Source organism: Mobula hypostoma, chromosome 1 (genome assembly GCF_963921235.1).
Source record: "Mobula hypostoma chromosome 1, sMobHyp1.1, whole genome shotgun sequence".
NCBI classification, from domain to species: domain Eukaryota; kingdom Metazoa; phylum Chordata; class Chondrichthyes; order Myliobatiformes; family Myliobatidae; genus Mobula; species Mobula hypostoma.
In genome coordinates this window covers 245,680,899-245,698,828 of record NC_086097.1, presented here as the reverse complement: position 1 = coordinate 245,698,828, position 17,930 = coordinate 245,680,899, and the positions used below count along the sequence as shown (strand labels likewise).

The 17,930-nt window shown below is 43.1% G+C and overlaps 1 protein-coding gene across 1 annotated transcript in view; it reads right to left on the bottom strand.

Annotated features, from left to right (window-relative positions):
- The window catches only part of LOC134356082 (transcriptional activator GLI3-like), a 471,736-nt gene that overhangs the window by 155,577 nt on the left and 298,229 nt on the right, over positions 1–17,930 (bottom strand). The window contains exon 4 of the mRNA XM_063066656.1: positions 16,411–16,516. Within this exon, the coding sequence (XP_062922726.1) occupies positions 16,411–16,516 (106 nt within the window). The remainder of the gene's footprint in view (positions 1–16,410; positions 16,517–17,930) is intronic.

The window sequence follows — 17,930 nt, the reverse complement described above, 5'->3', positions numbered from 1 at the left end:
CTCAATCTTCTACGTTCCAAGGAATAAAGTCCTAATTTATTCAAGCTTTCCCTATAACTCAGGCCCTCCAGACCCAGCAACATCCTCGAAAATTTTCTCTGTACCTTTCAACCTTATTCACATCTTTCCTGTAGGTAGATGACCTAAAGCATCAGGATTCAACGATCTTGAAACAGTCTAACTCAAGAGTTGTTGATGATGAATGGGTGGACAGGAGAAATATTTCTCCTGAAATCAGAGCAATGTCTATCTGTTAGGTTACTGAAGTTTGAAAGCTACACACACAAAATGCTGGAGGAACTCACGAGGTCTGGCAGCATCTATGGAAATGAATAAACAGTCAACGTTTTGGGCTGAGGCCCTTTTTCAGGACTAGAAAGGAAGGGGGAAAGATGCTAGATTAAAAAGGTGGAGAGAGGAGAAGGAGGATAACAAGAAGGTGATAGGTGAAGTCAGGAGGTGGGAAAGATAAGGGGCTGGAGAAGGAATCTGATGGGAGCGGGGAGTGGACCATAGGAGAAAGGGAAAGAGGAAGGGACTCAGGGGGAGGTGACAGATAGGTGAGAAGAGGTAAGGGGCCAGAGTGGGGAATTTTATTTTACCGGAAGGAGAAATGGATATTCATGCTGCCCAGACAGAATATAAGTTTGAGGCCTGAACACAACCTGTGTTGCATGCCACTCAGCACTGTTTCCATCGCAGGAATGATCCTGCGTAATGAACCCAGACAAGATGGTTGCAGTGCAGTCACAAATGCGTCAGAGGTGCCACAGTTGAATACATATTCATATGCACATAGGTTAATATTATCACAGAGATAATTGCAGTTATTACTAACCCTAATAAGACCTGCCTAGAAAAAAACATAGAGAGGTTAATTTGAGATTTCTTTCCTTATTCAGAGGCAAATTAAGTGTCAAGTGGCTAATATGAAACATATTTCATTTTATGAGCTTTTAATTTAATTTTAATTCAGATTATTGATGCACAAAAGGGAAGCTGCCTCGATCCAGATTAACCAGGTCTCTATAAACCTTTACGACCTGATTTTTTTGACAACCAAAATAACCAGAGTCTGACATTGGACGCAAGTGGTTGGGTGGGGGGGGGGGTGATGTCTCCAATATCAGGGTATATCCATACTCACAAATTCTCTGAGTCTGATGCACAAACAGTCCCCTTTATTCTCCTTAATACACGCAGAGATTACATCAGATTTATTACCTAGCTCCGGGCACATTCGCTCAGTAATTACAAGACGTAATGGCAGACTCATTTGAAAAGTATTTGTAGAATATTAGGCATGTGTTTAGCGCTTGGTTAAGTGTGTTAAAAATGATTCCTTCTGCTCACAGTGAGGATTTGCTTTAAAACAATTTCATTTTTTTCCTTCAAAGTCCATGTAATTACTGCGTGGTAACTGATTACCACGGATATGCGCAGTGCCATCTACATATCATGACTCATTTTCCACAATATTAACTTTGATTTCCTTGTAAATAAAGATGCCTCTGTTCATGAAGTCTGATCCAAAAATATGATTAAGCACTGACTGTGACACTTTACGCTGGAGAGATTTAAAGAGCTTGTGCGCTGAAAGTTTCAGGTTTCTTTCATTCTTTTCTGCTCATCAATATGACTTCAACTCCTCCAGGGTTATAAAGTCCCTCGAAAACCACTCCTGTCTGAGGCTGTAAAATCCCTCAAAAAACACTCCTGTTTGAGGCTGTAAAATCCCTCAAAAATCACTCCTGTCTGAGGCTGTAAAATCCCTCAAAAACCACTCCTGTCTGAGGCTGTAAAATCCCTCAAAAATCACTCCTGTCTGAGGCTGTAAAATCCCTCAAAAACCACTCCTGTTTGAGGCTGTAAAATCCCTCAAAAATCACTCCTGTCTGAGGCTGTAAAATCCCTCAAAAATCACTCCTGTTTGAGGCTGTAAAATCCCTCAAAAACCACTCCCGTCTGAGGCTGTAGCAGCGACAGTGAAATAAGTGAATGTGCACAGTTCTATGAAAAGTTGCAGAGTGAAAAGAAAGGACTTTATGGACGGCTGTGGATGCCAAGCCGTTGGATGTATCTAACACGGAGGTCGATTGTTCAAGTTTAAGTTTATTGCCATTTGACTGTCCATGTATACAACCAAAGCGAGGGAGGAGATTGCTGAGCCTCTGCGATGATCTTTGCATCATCAATGAGGATGGGAGAGGTCCTGGAGGATTGGAGGGTTGCGGATGTTCTACCCTTATTCAAGAAAGGGAGTAGAGGTAGCCCAGGAAATTATAGACCAGTGAGTCTTACCTCAGTGGTTGGTAAGTCGATGGAGAAGATCCTGAGAGGCAGGATTTATGAACATTTGGAGAGGCATAATATGATTAGGAATAGTCAGCATGGCTTTGTCAAAGGCAGGTTGTGCCTTACAAGCCTGATTGAATTTTTTGAGGATGTGACTAAACACATTAATGAAGGTAGAGCAGTAGATGTAGTGTATATGGATTTCAGCAAGGCATTTGATAAGGTACCCCATGCAAAGCTTATTGAGAAAGTAAGGAGGCATGGGATCCAAGGGGACATTGCTTTGTGGATCCAGAACTGGCTTGCCCACAGAAGGCAAAGAGTGGTTGTAGATGGGTCATATTCTGCATGGAGGTCGGTGACCAGTGGTGTGCCACAGGGACCCCTACTCTTTGTGATTTTTATAAATGACCTGGATGAGAAAGTGGAGGGATGGGTTTGTAAATTTGCTGATGACACAAAGGTTGGGGATGTTGTAGATAGTATGGAGGTCAGAGGTTACAGCGGGACATTGATAGGATGCAAAACTGGGCTGAGAAATGGCAGATGGAGTTCAACCCAGGTAAGTGTGAGGTGGTTCATTTTGGTAGGTCAAATACGATGGCAGAATATAGTATTAATGGTAAGACTCTTGGCAGTGTGGAGGATCAGAGGGATCTCGGTGTCCATAGGACATTCGAAGCTGCTACGCAGGTTGATTCTGTGGTTAAGGAGGCATACGATGCATTGGCCTTCATCAATCGTGGGATTGAGTTTAAGAGCCGAGAGGTAATGTTGTAGCTATATAGGACCCTGGTCAGACCCCACTTGGAGAACTGTGCTCAGTTCTGGTTGCCTCACTACAGGAAGGACATGGAAACCATAGAAAGGGTGCAGAGGAGATTTACAAGATTATTGCCTGGATTGGGGAGCATGCCTAATGAGAATGGGTGAATGAACTCAGCCTTTTCTCCTTGGAGCAGCGGAGGATGAGAGGTGACCTGATAGAGGTGTACAAGATAATGAGGGGCATTGATCCTGTGGATAGTCAGAGGCTTTTTCCCAGGGCTGAAATAGCTAGCATGTAGGGGCATAGTTTTAAGGTGCTTGGGAGTAGGTACAGAGGAGATGTCAAGGGTAAGTTTTTTACACAGAGAGTGGTGAGTGCGTGGAATGGGCTGCCGGCAGAGGCGGAAACAATAGGGTCTTTTAAGAGACTCCTGGATGGGTACATGGAGCTTAGAAAAATAGAGGGCTCTGGGTAAGCCTCGGTAGTTCTAAGGTAAGGACATGTTCAGCACAGCTTTGTGGGCCGAAGGGCCTGTATTGTGCTGTAGTTTTTCTATGTTTTTATGTTTCAAATAAAACAATGTTTCTCTGACAACGGTGCACCCACATAACATATAACACATAAGACAAAATATTATACTATAATATTTTACTTCCTGAGGAAGTACTTGTTCTTTTTCCTGAGGAGACTGGGGTCCTTTGGAGTACGCAGGCCTCTCCTTCACATGTTCTACCAGTTTGTTGTCGCCAGTACAATCTTCTATGAATCTATGCGGTGGTGTGCTGGGGCAATGGTATCAACACGGGTGATGCCAACAGGCTCAATAAACTGATTAGGAAGGCTGGCTCTGTTATAGGAGTCAAACTGGACACACTGGAGGCTGTGGTAGAACAAAGGTCCCCACTGAAAATCCTGGCAATTCTGGACAGTGTTTCTCACCCTCTGCATGCCACCTTGCTGAGCAGAGGAGCCAAATAGACTAAAACAACTGCGCTGCTCCAAAGAGCACAATATGAGTTCATTCTTACCCTTTGCCATTAGGGTCTCGCATGAGTCAAACTATAGCCAGGGAAGTGATGACCCCCTCCTGTTTGTGCTAACTTATTTTTATTCTTCGTACTTCACATCTAATATTTATATCTGTGCACTTGTAATGCTACTGTGACACTGCAATTTCCTTTGGGATCAATAAAGTATCTATCTATCTGTGAATAAGTCTATAAAATATAATTCAAAAAGGTATGTTGTGTGCAGGTAAACCATAAACAGCTCGCTGCCCTGGTGATGAGAGCTTGGTGGTGGCAGAGTGTTCATTAATCTCACGGCCTGAGGGAAGAAGATGTCACCCAGTCTGGCAGTCCTAGTCCAGATGATCCTGTACCTCCTTCCTGAGATAGTGGGTCAGAGAGATTGTGGGATGGGTGGTTGGGATCCTCAACAATGCTTTGGGTCCTTCGTCTGCAACAATCCCGGTAAATGTCATGGGGGGGGGTGGAGGGGAGGAGGAAGAACCTGATGATCTACTTAGTGACAGGAGGGTGTCAAGAGTTACAGGGAGAAGGCAGGAAAAGAGGGTTGAAAGAGATAGTAAATCAGCCATGATAGAATGGAGGAACAGGTATGATGGGCCGAATGGCCCAATTCTTAGTGTTAAGCCTGAACTACAGTACTTGTGCTCTAATTGGAAAATATAATTTAGGTATGTGCCCACTGTATCTTTATCAAATATTTTTGTTATTTCTCGAAATTATTAATTTAATATTCAGTCGGGAGCTTCATTCAAGAATCAGGATTGTTTATAGCCATCCTTCGGTATCAATTGTAAGGGAGAATAAAATGAGTGTTACTCCGGATCCAATGAGGCTTAAAAAACACAATAAGATAAAGTATACAATAAATATAAATATGAAATCAATTCTATGAAACACAACGTACAAGTAACTACTTGAGCGTGGCCATATTTAAATGAGATTAGCTTATGTGCATAGATTGGTTGTATGTACATAAAGCGGTGCTAGGTGCAGGAGTACCTTACATGAGGCGACCCTGACAGGAAATTATAAAGTGACCAAAGTGGATCCTGGCAAGAGAAACTCCGCGGAGTGATTCAGCAGAACACGCACCTGCCGCAGTTTATTTGTCGCTGAGGAACTAAGACAGTTTTCTTACTCCTACGACAACAATCGTTTTAACAGTTACCCTAAGCCCCGGGAGGCCTGGAGGTGGCCTACACTGGGATTACAGGACTGTGTGTACGTGCGTGTATGTGTGTCTGCGTGGGTGGGTGGCTGGGCGGGGGGGGAAGGAGAAGGGAGCTTGTTTAGCCTTTGTTGTTTTGTTGCTGTTGTCTTGTTACGCATTTTGTTCTGCTGAACACAGTGGGCATGTGATGTTAGTGCTGGAATGCGCGAAGTAACTATTATTAAAGTATATGTACGTCACCATATACAACCCTATATTCATTTTCTTGTGGGCAGACTCAATAAATCCAGTAACCATAATAGAAACAATGAAAGACCAAGCCAACAGGGACGGACAACCAGTGTGTTAAAGGCAACAAACTCTGCAAATACAAAAAAAAATATCAGCACCTGGTAGCATCCCAATCACTACACAACAGCATTACACAGTTAGGCCTACTCAGCAATATTTATGTAAATTTTCAGATTTCCACAATACTTAAATCACTAGAATAGTTGGAAGTTGAGAAATGAGTGTGCTTGGTTATGACCGTACCTCAGGTTTTACCAGCTTGAGCTGAATTTTTTTTAAAAAAAAGGAATAATAAATAAATAAATAAGCAATAAATATGGAGAATGTGAGGTGAAGAGTCTTTGAAAGTCAGTCCATAGTTTGTGGGAAGAGTTCAGTGATGAGGCCAGTGAAGTCGAGTGAAGTTATCCCCTCTGGTTCAGGAGTCTGATGGCTGAGGGGTATTAACTGTTCCTAAAACTGGTGGTGTGAGTCCTGAGGTTCCTACACCACTTTCCTGATGGCAACACCAAGAAGAGACCACGATCTGGGTGGTAGGGGTTCCTGATGATGGATGCTGCTTTCCTGCAAGTTCGTTTCGTGTGGAGTGTTCAATAGTGTGGAGGGCTTTACCCGTGATGAACTGGGCCGTATCCATTAATTTTTGTAAGATTTTTCATCCAAGGGTATTGGTGTTTCCATACCAGGCTGTAATACAGCCAGTCAATATCCTCTCCACCACACACCTATAGAAGTTTTGTGAAAGTATTAGATGTCGTGCTGAATCTTTGCAAACTTCTAAGGATGTTCTGATTTCTTTGTAATTGCACTTATGTGTGGCGATACTTACGGGCTGCCCCTAGCACATCTTAAGTTGTGTTAATTGTTAACACAAATGATGCATTTCACTGTATGTTTCCATGTATATGTGACAAATAAATGAATCTGAATCTGAATCCTAATTCCCAGGCAGCCTCCATAAACATGAAACAGTACCGCACTAATTTGCTCTCTTTGCACTATTTACGGCATTTTTAAATATTTCTTAGTGTAACTATTTTATTAATTTACTTTTATTTTCTTCTTATTTTTATTTATTTTCATATTTTCTCTATTAATTATTTTTATTTTCTTATTTTTTTATTATGTATTGGACTGTACAGTCAGTAACCATTTTATTAGCAACTTCCTGTACCCGATAAAGTGGCCACTACGTGTATATTCATGGTCTTCCACTGCTGTAGCCTATCCACTTCAAGCTCCTCCCGTGGAGGGTCAGACACCCTGAGCTGATAGACTGGTCCTGGACTTATTTTCCATCTGGCATAGTTTGCACTTTGTTGTTTGATTGTTGGTGGTTTCTGTATTGCTATATTTACGCTCTATTCTTGGTTGGTGCGGCTGTAACGAAACCAAATTTTCCCTCAGGATTAATAAGGTATATCTATCTATCTATCTATGTAATGTGCACTCAGAGAAGCTCTTCTGCACATCACTGTTGTAACACGTGGTTATTTGAGTTATGTCGTCTTCCTGTAAGCTTCAGCCAGTCTGGCCATTCTCCTCTGACCTCTCTCATTAGCAAGGCGTTTTCGCCCACTGAACTGCCACCCACCAGATTTGTTTTTCATTTTTCGCGCCATTCTCTGTAAACGCTTAGAGACTGTTGTGTGTGTGAAAATCCCAGGACATTTGCAGTTTCTGAAATGCTCAAACCACCCTGACTGACACCAACAATCATTCCATGGTCAAACTCACTTATATCACATTTCTTCTCCATTCTGATGTCTGGTCTGAACAACAACCTAATCTCTTGACCATGTCTGCATGCTTTTCTGCGTTGAGTTGCTGCTACATGATTGGCTAATCAGATATTTGCATTACCAAGAGGTGTACCTAATAAAGTGGCCACTGAGTGTACTGTCTGCCAGCGATAATAAACCTGATTCTTATTCTATTTGTCTAAATTCCTGCTGCCTTCATCAAAGTGCTACTTGTCCATTTGTAAAGCTGATAATTTTGGGGACTAGTAGTACGTACTAGTAGTGTTGTGTGTTCAAGTAATGTTTGAGGAATCTTGTATTTATGTATTGGTTGATTAAGCATTCCTGTTCATTTAAATAATTCATTATGGGTTAAATGTAAATTACATACATCATTACACTGCCACGGGATACGTGTTCACCTTGCTTCAAGTAAACTCGTAGTTGGACTCATATTTCGGACTCCCGTGCCTCCGTTTGAATTAGCTCAATGTTTTGAAGTTACAAAACAGAACCAGTAGATTTTCCAGATTACTTAATATTACTTCTATTATCATTGAAAGATACTGCATAATCATATAACATTTCCGTGATCCAGAGCAACACACACACACACAAACACACACACACACACACACACACACACACACACACACAAAATGCTGGAGGAACTCGGCAGGTCAGGCAGCATCTATGGAGAGGAATTAACGGTCGATGTTTTGGGCCGAGGTCCTTCATCAGGAGTGGAAAGGAAGGGGGAAGAAGCCACAGTAAGAAGTTGTTGGGGGTGGGGAAGGGGAAGGAATACAAAGCTGGCAGGTGATAGGTGAGACCAGGTGAGGAGGAAGGTAGGTGAATGAGGGAGGGGGATGAAGTGAGAAGCTGGGAGGTGATGGGTGGAAGACATAAAGGGCTGAAGAAGAAGGAATCTGGTAGGAGAGGAGAGTGGACCGTGGGAGGAATGGAAAGAGGAGGGGCGCCAGAGGGAGGTAATGGGCTGGTGAGCAGAAGCGAAGAGGTGAGAGGGGAGCTAGAATGGGGAATGGAAAAAGAGAGGGCGGGGGGAGGGGAGAAAATTACCTGAAGTTAGAGGAGTCTGTGTTCATGTCGTCAGGTTGGAAGCTGCTCAAATGAAATATGAGGTAATATAACTCTGACCTGAGAGAGGCAGTAGAGCAGACCGTGGATTGACATGTCGGAATGGGAATGGGAAACGTTTACTATTTATTTCCATACAAATAGCTGCGAGAAAATGAATCTGAAAGTTGTATATGGTGATATATATGTACTTTGTTAACAAAGTTACTTTAACTTTGACTAATCCTTTGGCTTTCTGAAGATACCCACCTCTTCATGAGATGAGCATTGCTTAGGTTGTGGGAGCCCTTCTCCTCTATAGGACTAACCAGCCTGTTGGCCAGGGTAGGGTTGGTGGAGACCACGGAAGATGCATAGCCATTAATCAACTGACAATTCCTTCTGTTATACTCTCTGAATGGCAAGTGCAACAAATCGAACAGCATGTCAATTGATCTTCTAACAACAGAGTCATGAATATATTTCAGCACGTATTTCATTACCATAGGCATGGCTGGATGTGACATCAGCTTTGTGCTGTATCACAGCCACTTGACTCAATTGCACATTGATGGCATTTGTTAATCAATTTTAATGACATTAAATCAGCAGCTCTTCAATAAATGTAACCGGCGCATTAGAGATGCAGCAAACCATGAAATGGTTAAATATACAGGACTGACAAATTCTGTAAAGCGAAAATGCTTTCAAAATAATGAAAAGTCTCTAAATATTAAAAAAATTACTATAAAGAGCAGTACACAGTAAAAAACTGAATCAAATCAATATTTAGTGTGATCACTCTGCCTTTAAAACTGCATCAGTTCTCTCAGGTACACTGTCGTGCAGTTTGATAAGAAAATCAGCTGGTAGGTTGTTCCAAGCATCTTGAAGGACTTGCTACAGATGACCAATCTGTGCGTAAAAAGGGTCCAAGGGATTATTGGGGACCAGAGTCACCTCAACCACAAACTGTTCGATCTGCTACCATCCGGGAAACGGTACCGCAATATAAAAGCCAGGACCAACAGGCTCCGGGACAGCTTCTTCCACCAGGCCATCAGACTGATTAATTCAAGCTGATACAATTGTATTTCTATGTTATAGTGACTGTCCTGTTGTACAAACTATTTATTATAAATCGCACATTACACATTTAGTAACGTAAAGATTTTTACTCCTCATGTATGTGAAGGATATAAGAAATAAAGTCAATTTAATTCAATCAGCTGATTGATAACCATATAAAGGCCAAGCATTCGCAGGACGCACCAGAATTATCAGCACACTGATGATGTCTCCTTGCATGCTGAAGAAACGTTTGCCAGTAAATTGCCAAAATCAGAGAACAACTCAACCCAACCATCAACCATCTGAGCTACACATCTTCCACAGACTTTGGCTGTCTCGTTTGCTTCTGTCTCTCCAGGTAATCACAGACAGCCTCGAAGATGTTGAGATCAGGACTCTGTGGAGGCTATACCAGTTGAAACCACATAAAAATCTAGGGTGCATGACTTTAGCACATTACTGTATGTGCACTTAAATATTTGTAAGCACTGACCTATTGTTTGCTATAAATCTGTTACTGAAGTCTAATATAATAAATTTATCTCCTTCTGTCTGTAACCTGTATTTCCTATCTGCTGCGCTCTCGTTCACTGTTCTATTATCTTCCTTAAGCCTACCATTGTATGACAATTGTTACTTTGCTAAGATGACATTGCCATCAATCATCCTGTGCTTGTTAATGCAGGCAGCAGAGACTATGGGAACGCAGTGTAAGATTTTTATTGCAGGCGATAGTGGTCCTTTCAGAGAGACCACAACTTTGCAAAGCAGAATCGAGTATGACGATGACAAATTCCAAGCTAAATGCGGTCCTGCTTGCTCTCTTGTAAGAGAGAAAAGATCAGCTTTATTTGTCACGTGTACATTGAAACGTTCGACGAAGTGCGTTGTTGGCGTCAGTTTGAGGATGAGCCGGGGGCCAGCCGGCCGAGTGTCACTGTAATTTATCCGGTGATTAAGCTACTGTGAACCAGGTCCGGTTTGTCAGAGTTTGCAGGGCAGTGTGGGCCGAGGGGCCAGAGGTGCCAACTCAGCGCTGTATTGCTAAATAAATAACTGGCTCAGGATAATGTCCTGTTCGTGATTTTCACTGAAGATTGAAGTTTACTTATCATGTGTACATCCAAACATACAGGGAAATGTGCTGTTTGCATTAACAGCCAACAGAGCCTCACATCGACGCCAACATACCATGCCCACAATACTCACAGAACAACACAAGCAACAATGGTATTCAAGATGTTTGTGTTATGTTACGTTATTGACAGAGTTTGAAAGAGAAACCATCCTCGAATCCAATTTTCAGATTCATCTATTTATCACATGTACATTAAAATATACTGTGAAATACGTTGTTTACGCTAACAACCAACACAACCGACAGATGTTGTTACACATTCCAGAACTAAAATAGCATTCCCGCAATGCTCGGCAGAAGAACATAATAAACAACCAAACAAACCCCTATTCCTCCCTCCCACCCAAGCACATATACTATCCTTTAACCCCAGGACAGGCCGTCTTCTTTGACCTCCAGAGGACTTGAACTCGGGCCTGCTGACAGTGGTCTTCCACAGTCCAAGTGGATTCGCAGACTCAGTTCCCACCAATAGGCCTTGACTTCTGGAATTCTGATTCAACCCTTGGGCGTCGATCCTCGGCATCGATCAGGACATGTTGCTCACCTAGCACTAGGCCTCAGACCCCAGACTTGCCAACGATAGAACCATGAACACTAGGCCTCAAACTCTAGTGCAGACATCCCACCTCTCCCGGAAGTTCCAGGAGTCTCCCGCATATTAATAGTGGCTCCCTGATGCCCGCAAATTATATACAATATCACGGAAATCAATTTTTTTAAGAGCGAGCGAGCGAGAGAGAGCAAGACAGAGAGCAAGAGTGACCATGAGAGAGAGAGAGAGAGCGTGAGCGAGAAAGCAAGTGAGAGCGACCACTAGAGAGAGAGAGCGCGAGAGCACACCATGGCAGAGTGCTCCAAAAAATATATAAAATGTATGTCACCCCAGACTACACTAAAGTGTACCCCTGCCTAATAGGAATAAAAATAATGACAGTGCTGCTCGCTGCACTGTTTGCAACAGTGACTTTTCTATTGCCCATGGTGGGTTAAGACTGTAAAAGACGTGTTGAGGTGAGTTTAACAAGTGTCATTCGTTCATTAGCATAGCTAACGTTATTTAAACTAGCTGGCTAGCTGCTAAGGAGCTACTCTATTGCAGACATCCCACCTCTCCCGGAAGTTCCGGGAGTCTCCTGCAAATTGATGGTGCTACCTCCCTGAAATGAGTTTTTGCAGGGTGGGATGTCTGCTACTGTCACAGAGATGCAAAGCCAAGGAGTTATCAGACTCATTCCTCTTCACTGCCAAGTGAGGCTCATGGGTATGGAATCTAAAGTAGTTACTAACTGATCTTTATAATTGAGGAAATAAACACCTCCTACGCATCAGCGATAGTCAAGCCGAGTCCATCTAGTGGATTGCACAGAGTACCTCGTCCCAGAACACAGCAAAATCATATACACAACCAATCAGACAGCGCCATCATGGCCACTAGCATCGAGGACACATCTTCAAAAGGCAATGCTTCAAAAAGGCGGCATCCACCATTAAGGATCCCCATCACTCAGAAATGCCGGAGGAACTCAGCAAGTCAGGCAGCATCTATGAAGGGGGAAGATACAGCCGACATTTATCAGAGTTCTGAAAAAGAGTCTCAGCCTAAAATGGCGACTGTTTATTCCTTTTCATAGATGCTACCTGACCCGCTGAGTTCCTCCAGCAATTTTTGAGTGATTCTTTCATCCATATAGATTTTTATATATATTTGATAATCAACAATCAATTCTGAATGAAATTTGTTTGTCCATGGATGGGCTTGAAGACAGAGGTGATGAAAAAAAAGAGTTCAATGTCATGGAGGGGGCATGAAACTCACTGAGGTGCGGGCAAAGGGGGACAAAGAAAAGGCCCTTGCTGAGGACAGAACATTCTGCCTCAGAGAGTGGAAGATCAGTGGGAATGGTGAAGACACGGCAGGGATTAGAGCTGGGATCAAAGCGGGGGAGGAGAATTGGTAGCACCAGAGGAGGGGGAGGGTTAGTTATTCAGGGAAGGTGGGGGCTCGGTTTTGTATTACTTGTTTGTATTTTTATATAATTACCTACGTATGTAATTGTTCCGTGGGTTTTCTAGTGGTTACAGTTCCTCTGTACTTTTCTGGAAACTTCCTGGTTTTAGGGGCGGATACCACATTACCTGAAGATTACTTATCTCAATGTTAATGGTTATCTGTGGAAATTCAATGGAATAAGCAAACTGGTATAAGAGGACCAAACCACATTAGGTCAGTCTCTTGCTCAGTGCCTTTGTCTGTCTCCCCTCCCTTGCCACCAGACTCTTCCCTTTCCTCATTTTATTCTTGTAACACTTTATAAACTATCAGAAGCAACAAGTTTTATGCCTCATTTTTGATTTCTGAGGAACCTTCGACCGGAGGTGAGGTTCTGCTCTCTTGCTCCACGACCTTCGCGCCACTCTCCATGGCACTGAGGCTGTGTCCCGCTCCGGGCTTCTGGTCTGTGACTTCACCATGATTTGCCCCACCGTGTGATGAACTGAGGCTGCGTCCTGCTCGGGCTGCTTCGGGCTTCCTGCCTCTGGAACTCACTTTAGTCCCGAATGCTGCTCCTTGCTTTTATTACTGGCACCATGTATGTTTTATTTTCTCTCAGCACATTGGGCGCTTGCCAGTCCTTTTTTAATGGGTTCTTTTGTGTTTCTTTGTTTTGTGGCTGCTTTTAAGACGAATCTGAAGGTTATATTATTTATACATTCTTTGATAATATACATACTTTGAACTGAGAACTTTGATCTCAAAAAATCAAGATCCAACACATCTAAGTGCCTATCTAAGAGCTTCTTAAAAGCCCCTCATGTATCTGCCTCTACCACTATTATCATCATCGTTATGTGCTGTGTTGTATGGTGTGGGCCATCATGGTCTTATCCATGACCATGAAGGTTCTTGGCGAAGTTTTCCTACAGCAGCGAAGATTCTGGAAGGTGACTCTGCCAATAAGATCATCAAAACACTTTGTGTAAACAGAAGCCAACAGCTCGGATACGCATCCAAAATAAAAACGAACACAGAAACACCATGTTGCTCACAGAGGCCTGCATGAACAAGGCACGTAACTGTGCTTTACACCGGTCAATCAGAGTTCAAAGTACATTTATTATTGAAGCAACCTTGAAATTAACCTTCTTACAGGCAGCCACAAAAACAAAGAAACCCAACAGGACCCATTAAAAAACACCGTCAAATACACATTGTGCAAAAAAAATGTAATAATCAGAATGAGGCATTGAGACTGTCAAAAACTCATGCTGCAGCAGGCATTCGGCCCACTGTGCTGAAACCAATCATTAAGGATATACACAGCCTCATCCCACCCTCTGGCAATAGATTCATAACTCTGCTTTTTAACTACACAGTGAAGGCAGATTCTGCTTCTAACATCCTTTCATACAGCAAGTTAACAGGCTCCTCCATCTTCTGGGTGAAATTCCATTCCTCATCTTCCCATTAAGCCCGCGACCAACTGCCTCAAATATTCAGTCTTTTTAATTCCCTGGAGCACAGGAGAATGAGGTTGATCTTATGGAGCCGTACAAAATTACGAGGGGTTTAGAGAGGGTGAGTGCATGCAGGCTGTTTTCCCTCAGTTCAGATGAGACTAGGACTAGGAGTCATAGGTTAAGGGTGAAAGGTGAACTATTTAAAAGGAATTTGAGGAGGGACCCCTTTGCTCAGAAGGTGGGGAGAGTGTGGAACAAGCTGCCAGTAAAAGTGGTAGATGCGGTGCAGTTTTAACATTAAAGACAGTTTTGGATAGGTACATGAATGGGAGGTTTTTGGAGAGCAATGGCCCCAGTGCAGGTTGATGGGACTAGGCAGAAGACCAGGTCAACATGGTCCCGCTTGTGTGCTGTAGTGTTCTATGACTATTTTTGTGCTCTCTGCTAATAGAGATATATTCAAAAGATTTAGATATATTCAAAATACATACTAAGTAAACTCCTCATAATCTGAATCAGAATAATTTTAGATATCTTGATTCAGTTTTCCCTTATCTTCTTCTGTTCTGAAGAAAATAACTCATCTAATTTTCCCTTCAAGCTCCGAATTTCCATTCAGAACAATATCTTGATGAACCCCACCTTTCTTGCACCATGGTGACCAAAGCTGTACACGGAGGTCAGAGACCACAGAACTCACGCCTTGGGCTGGCACGGTAGCGTAGTGGTTAGCACAACGCTTTACAGTGCAGGCGACCCGGGTTCAATTCCTGTCGCTGCCTATAAGGAGTTTGTACTTTCTACTCGTGACCATGTGAGTTTCCTCTGGGTTCTCTGATTTCCTGTCACAGTCCAAAGACCTACCGGTTGGTGGGTTAATAGGTCATTGTAAATTGTCCTGTGATTAGGCTAGGATTAAATCGGGGGTTTGCTGGGAAGCGCAGTTCAAAGGGCTGATTCGGTGCTGTAGCTCAACAAACAAACAAATACATAAACGTCCAGTATTGCGGTATACAGTTCTAACATAAACACTCTGCTTGGAGTTTCAGGGGATTTAGTGTGCCGCCACAGAATCTTGCAGATTCCTACAGATGTACTGCGGAGAGCATACCGACTGGGTGCATCACAGCCTCGGAAGGAGCTCCCATGCACAGAGTTGAAAGAGGCTGCAAAGTCCCACAGTGTCAGCCAGCTCCAACTCGGGCAGGATCATCCCTGTCAACTTCAGGAGGCAGTACCTGAAGAACATCGTTCAATGCCCTCAACACGCTGGATCTGTCCCCTTTCTCGTTACTACCATCAGGGAGGAGGTACAGGGTCTTGAAGAGCCACACTCAACATTATAAGAACAGTTTCTTCCCCTCTGCCATCAGACTTATGAACAGTCCATGAACACAACGTCAGTCTTCGTCTTTTGCATTATTTCTTATTTTTGTAACTCATACTAATTTTGTCTTGCACCGTAAAACAACAAATCTCATGCCATAGGTCAGTGATCATAAACTTGATTCCAAGTCTATATTCTGTGCATTGGCTAACAGAGGTAATATGTATGTTGTTCTAAAAATTTTATTGATCTAGCAACAGTCTTTTAGAAGCAAACACATCCATCAACCGTTTTGTCTTTTCGCTTTTGAGAACTTTTCCATCCAACGACCACTCTCCCTTGGATCCTGTGGGGATCTTACTTGCTTAACCTGCTTGCCACATGCTGCCTTGTCCAAAACATTGCAAAGACCAAGATAGACCATAACGTATGCAAAACCTTAATCAGGCTACCTCCTCAAAAAAGTACTTTGCCATCTAAACCAAAGTGTAGATTAGAATACAGAATTCAAAGTCAAGTGTATAGGAACTGAAAAATTGGTCAAGAAAGATCGTAAAGTGAGTACCCGGATGAGATGTATAAGAAGAATGTTTGAAACTTTTGTTATAGTTTTGCACGGTAATCAAAATCTAAAGCAGTGAGACAGCCAATTTGTCATTTTTCATTGGTGGAGAGAGTGTTAGGCAGTATTTATCTGATTAGCACATTTAAGAATTCATTTATTCTTGAATGGATAAGTTACAACTTTTCTTCTGATGCTTTCTGATGGAGTTTCAGAACATCACGCCATTCATTCCTGTAAGGACCAAGTTCCTTACCCTTATCAGTGTCAGTGTCATGGAATAGGAAAGCAACTTGCCTACAGTATTTCCACTTTCCACTGCAAAGAACCAGGGCCAGTGCTTAAAAACAATCTCTATATTGATGAAAAGGCCATCAAGGTACATACAATTCCATTTGCCCAGTGCAGATGAACAGTTAATCGCACCAATGTCACTAACAAAGGTTAATCAGTTCGGTGAGGAATCATACTCACATGTGCAGTGGGCCGAGAGGAGACGGGTCATAGTGATAGCGGCCCTCGTGATGCCTGGCGTCAATTGGAACAGGTGGGTGGAAGTTCGGGAAAAGCGGGTGTGGAGCTGTAACGTGGAAGAACAGGAAGCAGAAAATTTAGAGGTGAACTTCAAAGTGCATTTCACAGCCACAATGTATAACAGGGTAGCACTGAATTTCATCAGTCAGCCAACATTACAATGGACACATGTATTTCAAAAGAAGATCGATATTTGCTCATTCATTCATTATGTGCTGAGTTGTGTGACGTGGGCGATCATAGTCTCTCCATGACCATGATTGTCCTTGGCAAATTCCTCTACAGAAGTGGTTTGCCATTGCCTTCTTCTGGGCAGTGTCTTTACAAGATGGGTGACCACAGTTATTATCAATACTCTTCAGAGATTGTCTGCCTGGTATCATTGGTCGCATAACCGGGACTTGTGATCTGCACCAACTGCTCATAAGACCATCCACCACCTGCTCTCATGGCTTCACGTGACCCTGATCCCGGGGGTGGGGGTGGGGGAGGTGCTAAGCCGGTGCTACACCTCGCCCAAGCGTGACCTGCAGACTAGCGGATGGAAGGTGCGTCTTACACCTCCTTTGGTAGAGATATATCTCCACCCAGCTGCTGAATTTGCTTATATTAAAACTGTTATTTACTGTATTACCATTTTACCTGGCAAATAAATTTTATTTTATTTTAAAGATGCAATGTGGAAAAGGCCCTTCTGGCCCTCCAAGCTGCAACAGATCGATTTACCCTGAGCCTAACCACAGGGCAATTTACAATGGCCAATCAACCTGCTCACCAGTACATCATTAGACTGTGGGAGGAAACTTGGATCACCTGGAAGTGACCCATGTGCAGAACGTAGAAACTTTTTTACAGAGGATGCCAGAATTCCACTCTGAACTCCAGTGTCCCGAGCTGTAATAGCGCTGTGCTAACCACAAAGTTACTGTGGTGCCCACTTGTAATTGAATCAACACAGCAGCAGGAACTTCATCTCAGAGTGAATTTACAGAACAACCCAGAGATTTGTTACCTGCCACTTTCCAGTTTGTACTCTCCCCCCACCCCCTTATTCTGGCTTCTGTCCCCTTCCTTTCCAGTCCTGATGGAGGTCTCAGCCCAAAACGTCAGCTGATCATTCCCCTCCATAGATGCTGCCCGACCTGCCGAGTTCCTCCAGCATTTTGTGTGCGTGTTGCTCCGGATTTCCAGCCTCTGCAGAATCTCATGTCCACTACCCTCTGAAGCTTCTTCCATGTCAGCACAGTTGAATTGCCGGAACAGACCGGGATATTACGCTACTGGACTTCCCACTCTGTCCATACTGGGAAGCACCATATATTCCTTTCTTGCCGTGACTTACAGGAACTCTGGCACCAACAGAATCCTAGTACTAATGCAGTGCTGACAGGGGATGATCCTGAACCATCAGCTATTTTAATAGAAAATCAATACTACACAGAAAATGTTCTGAATGCTTA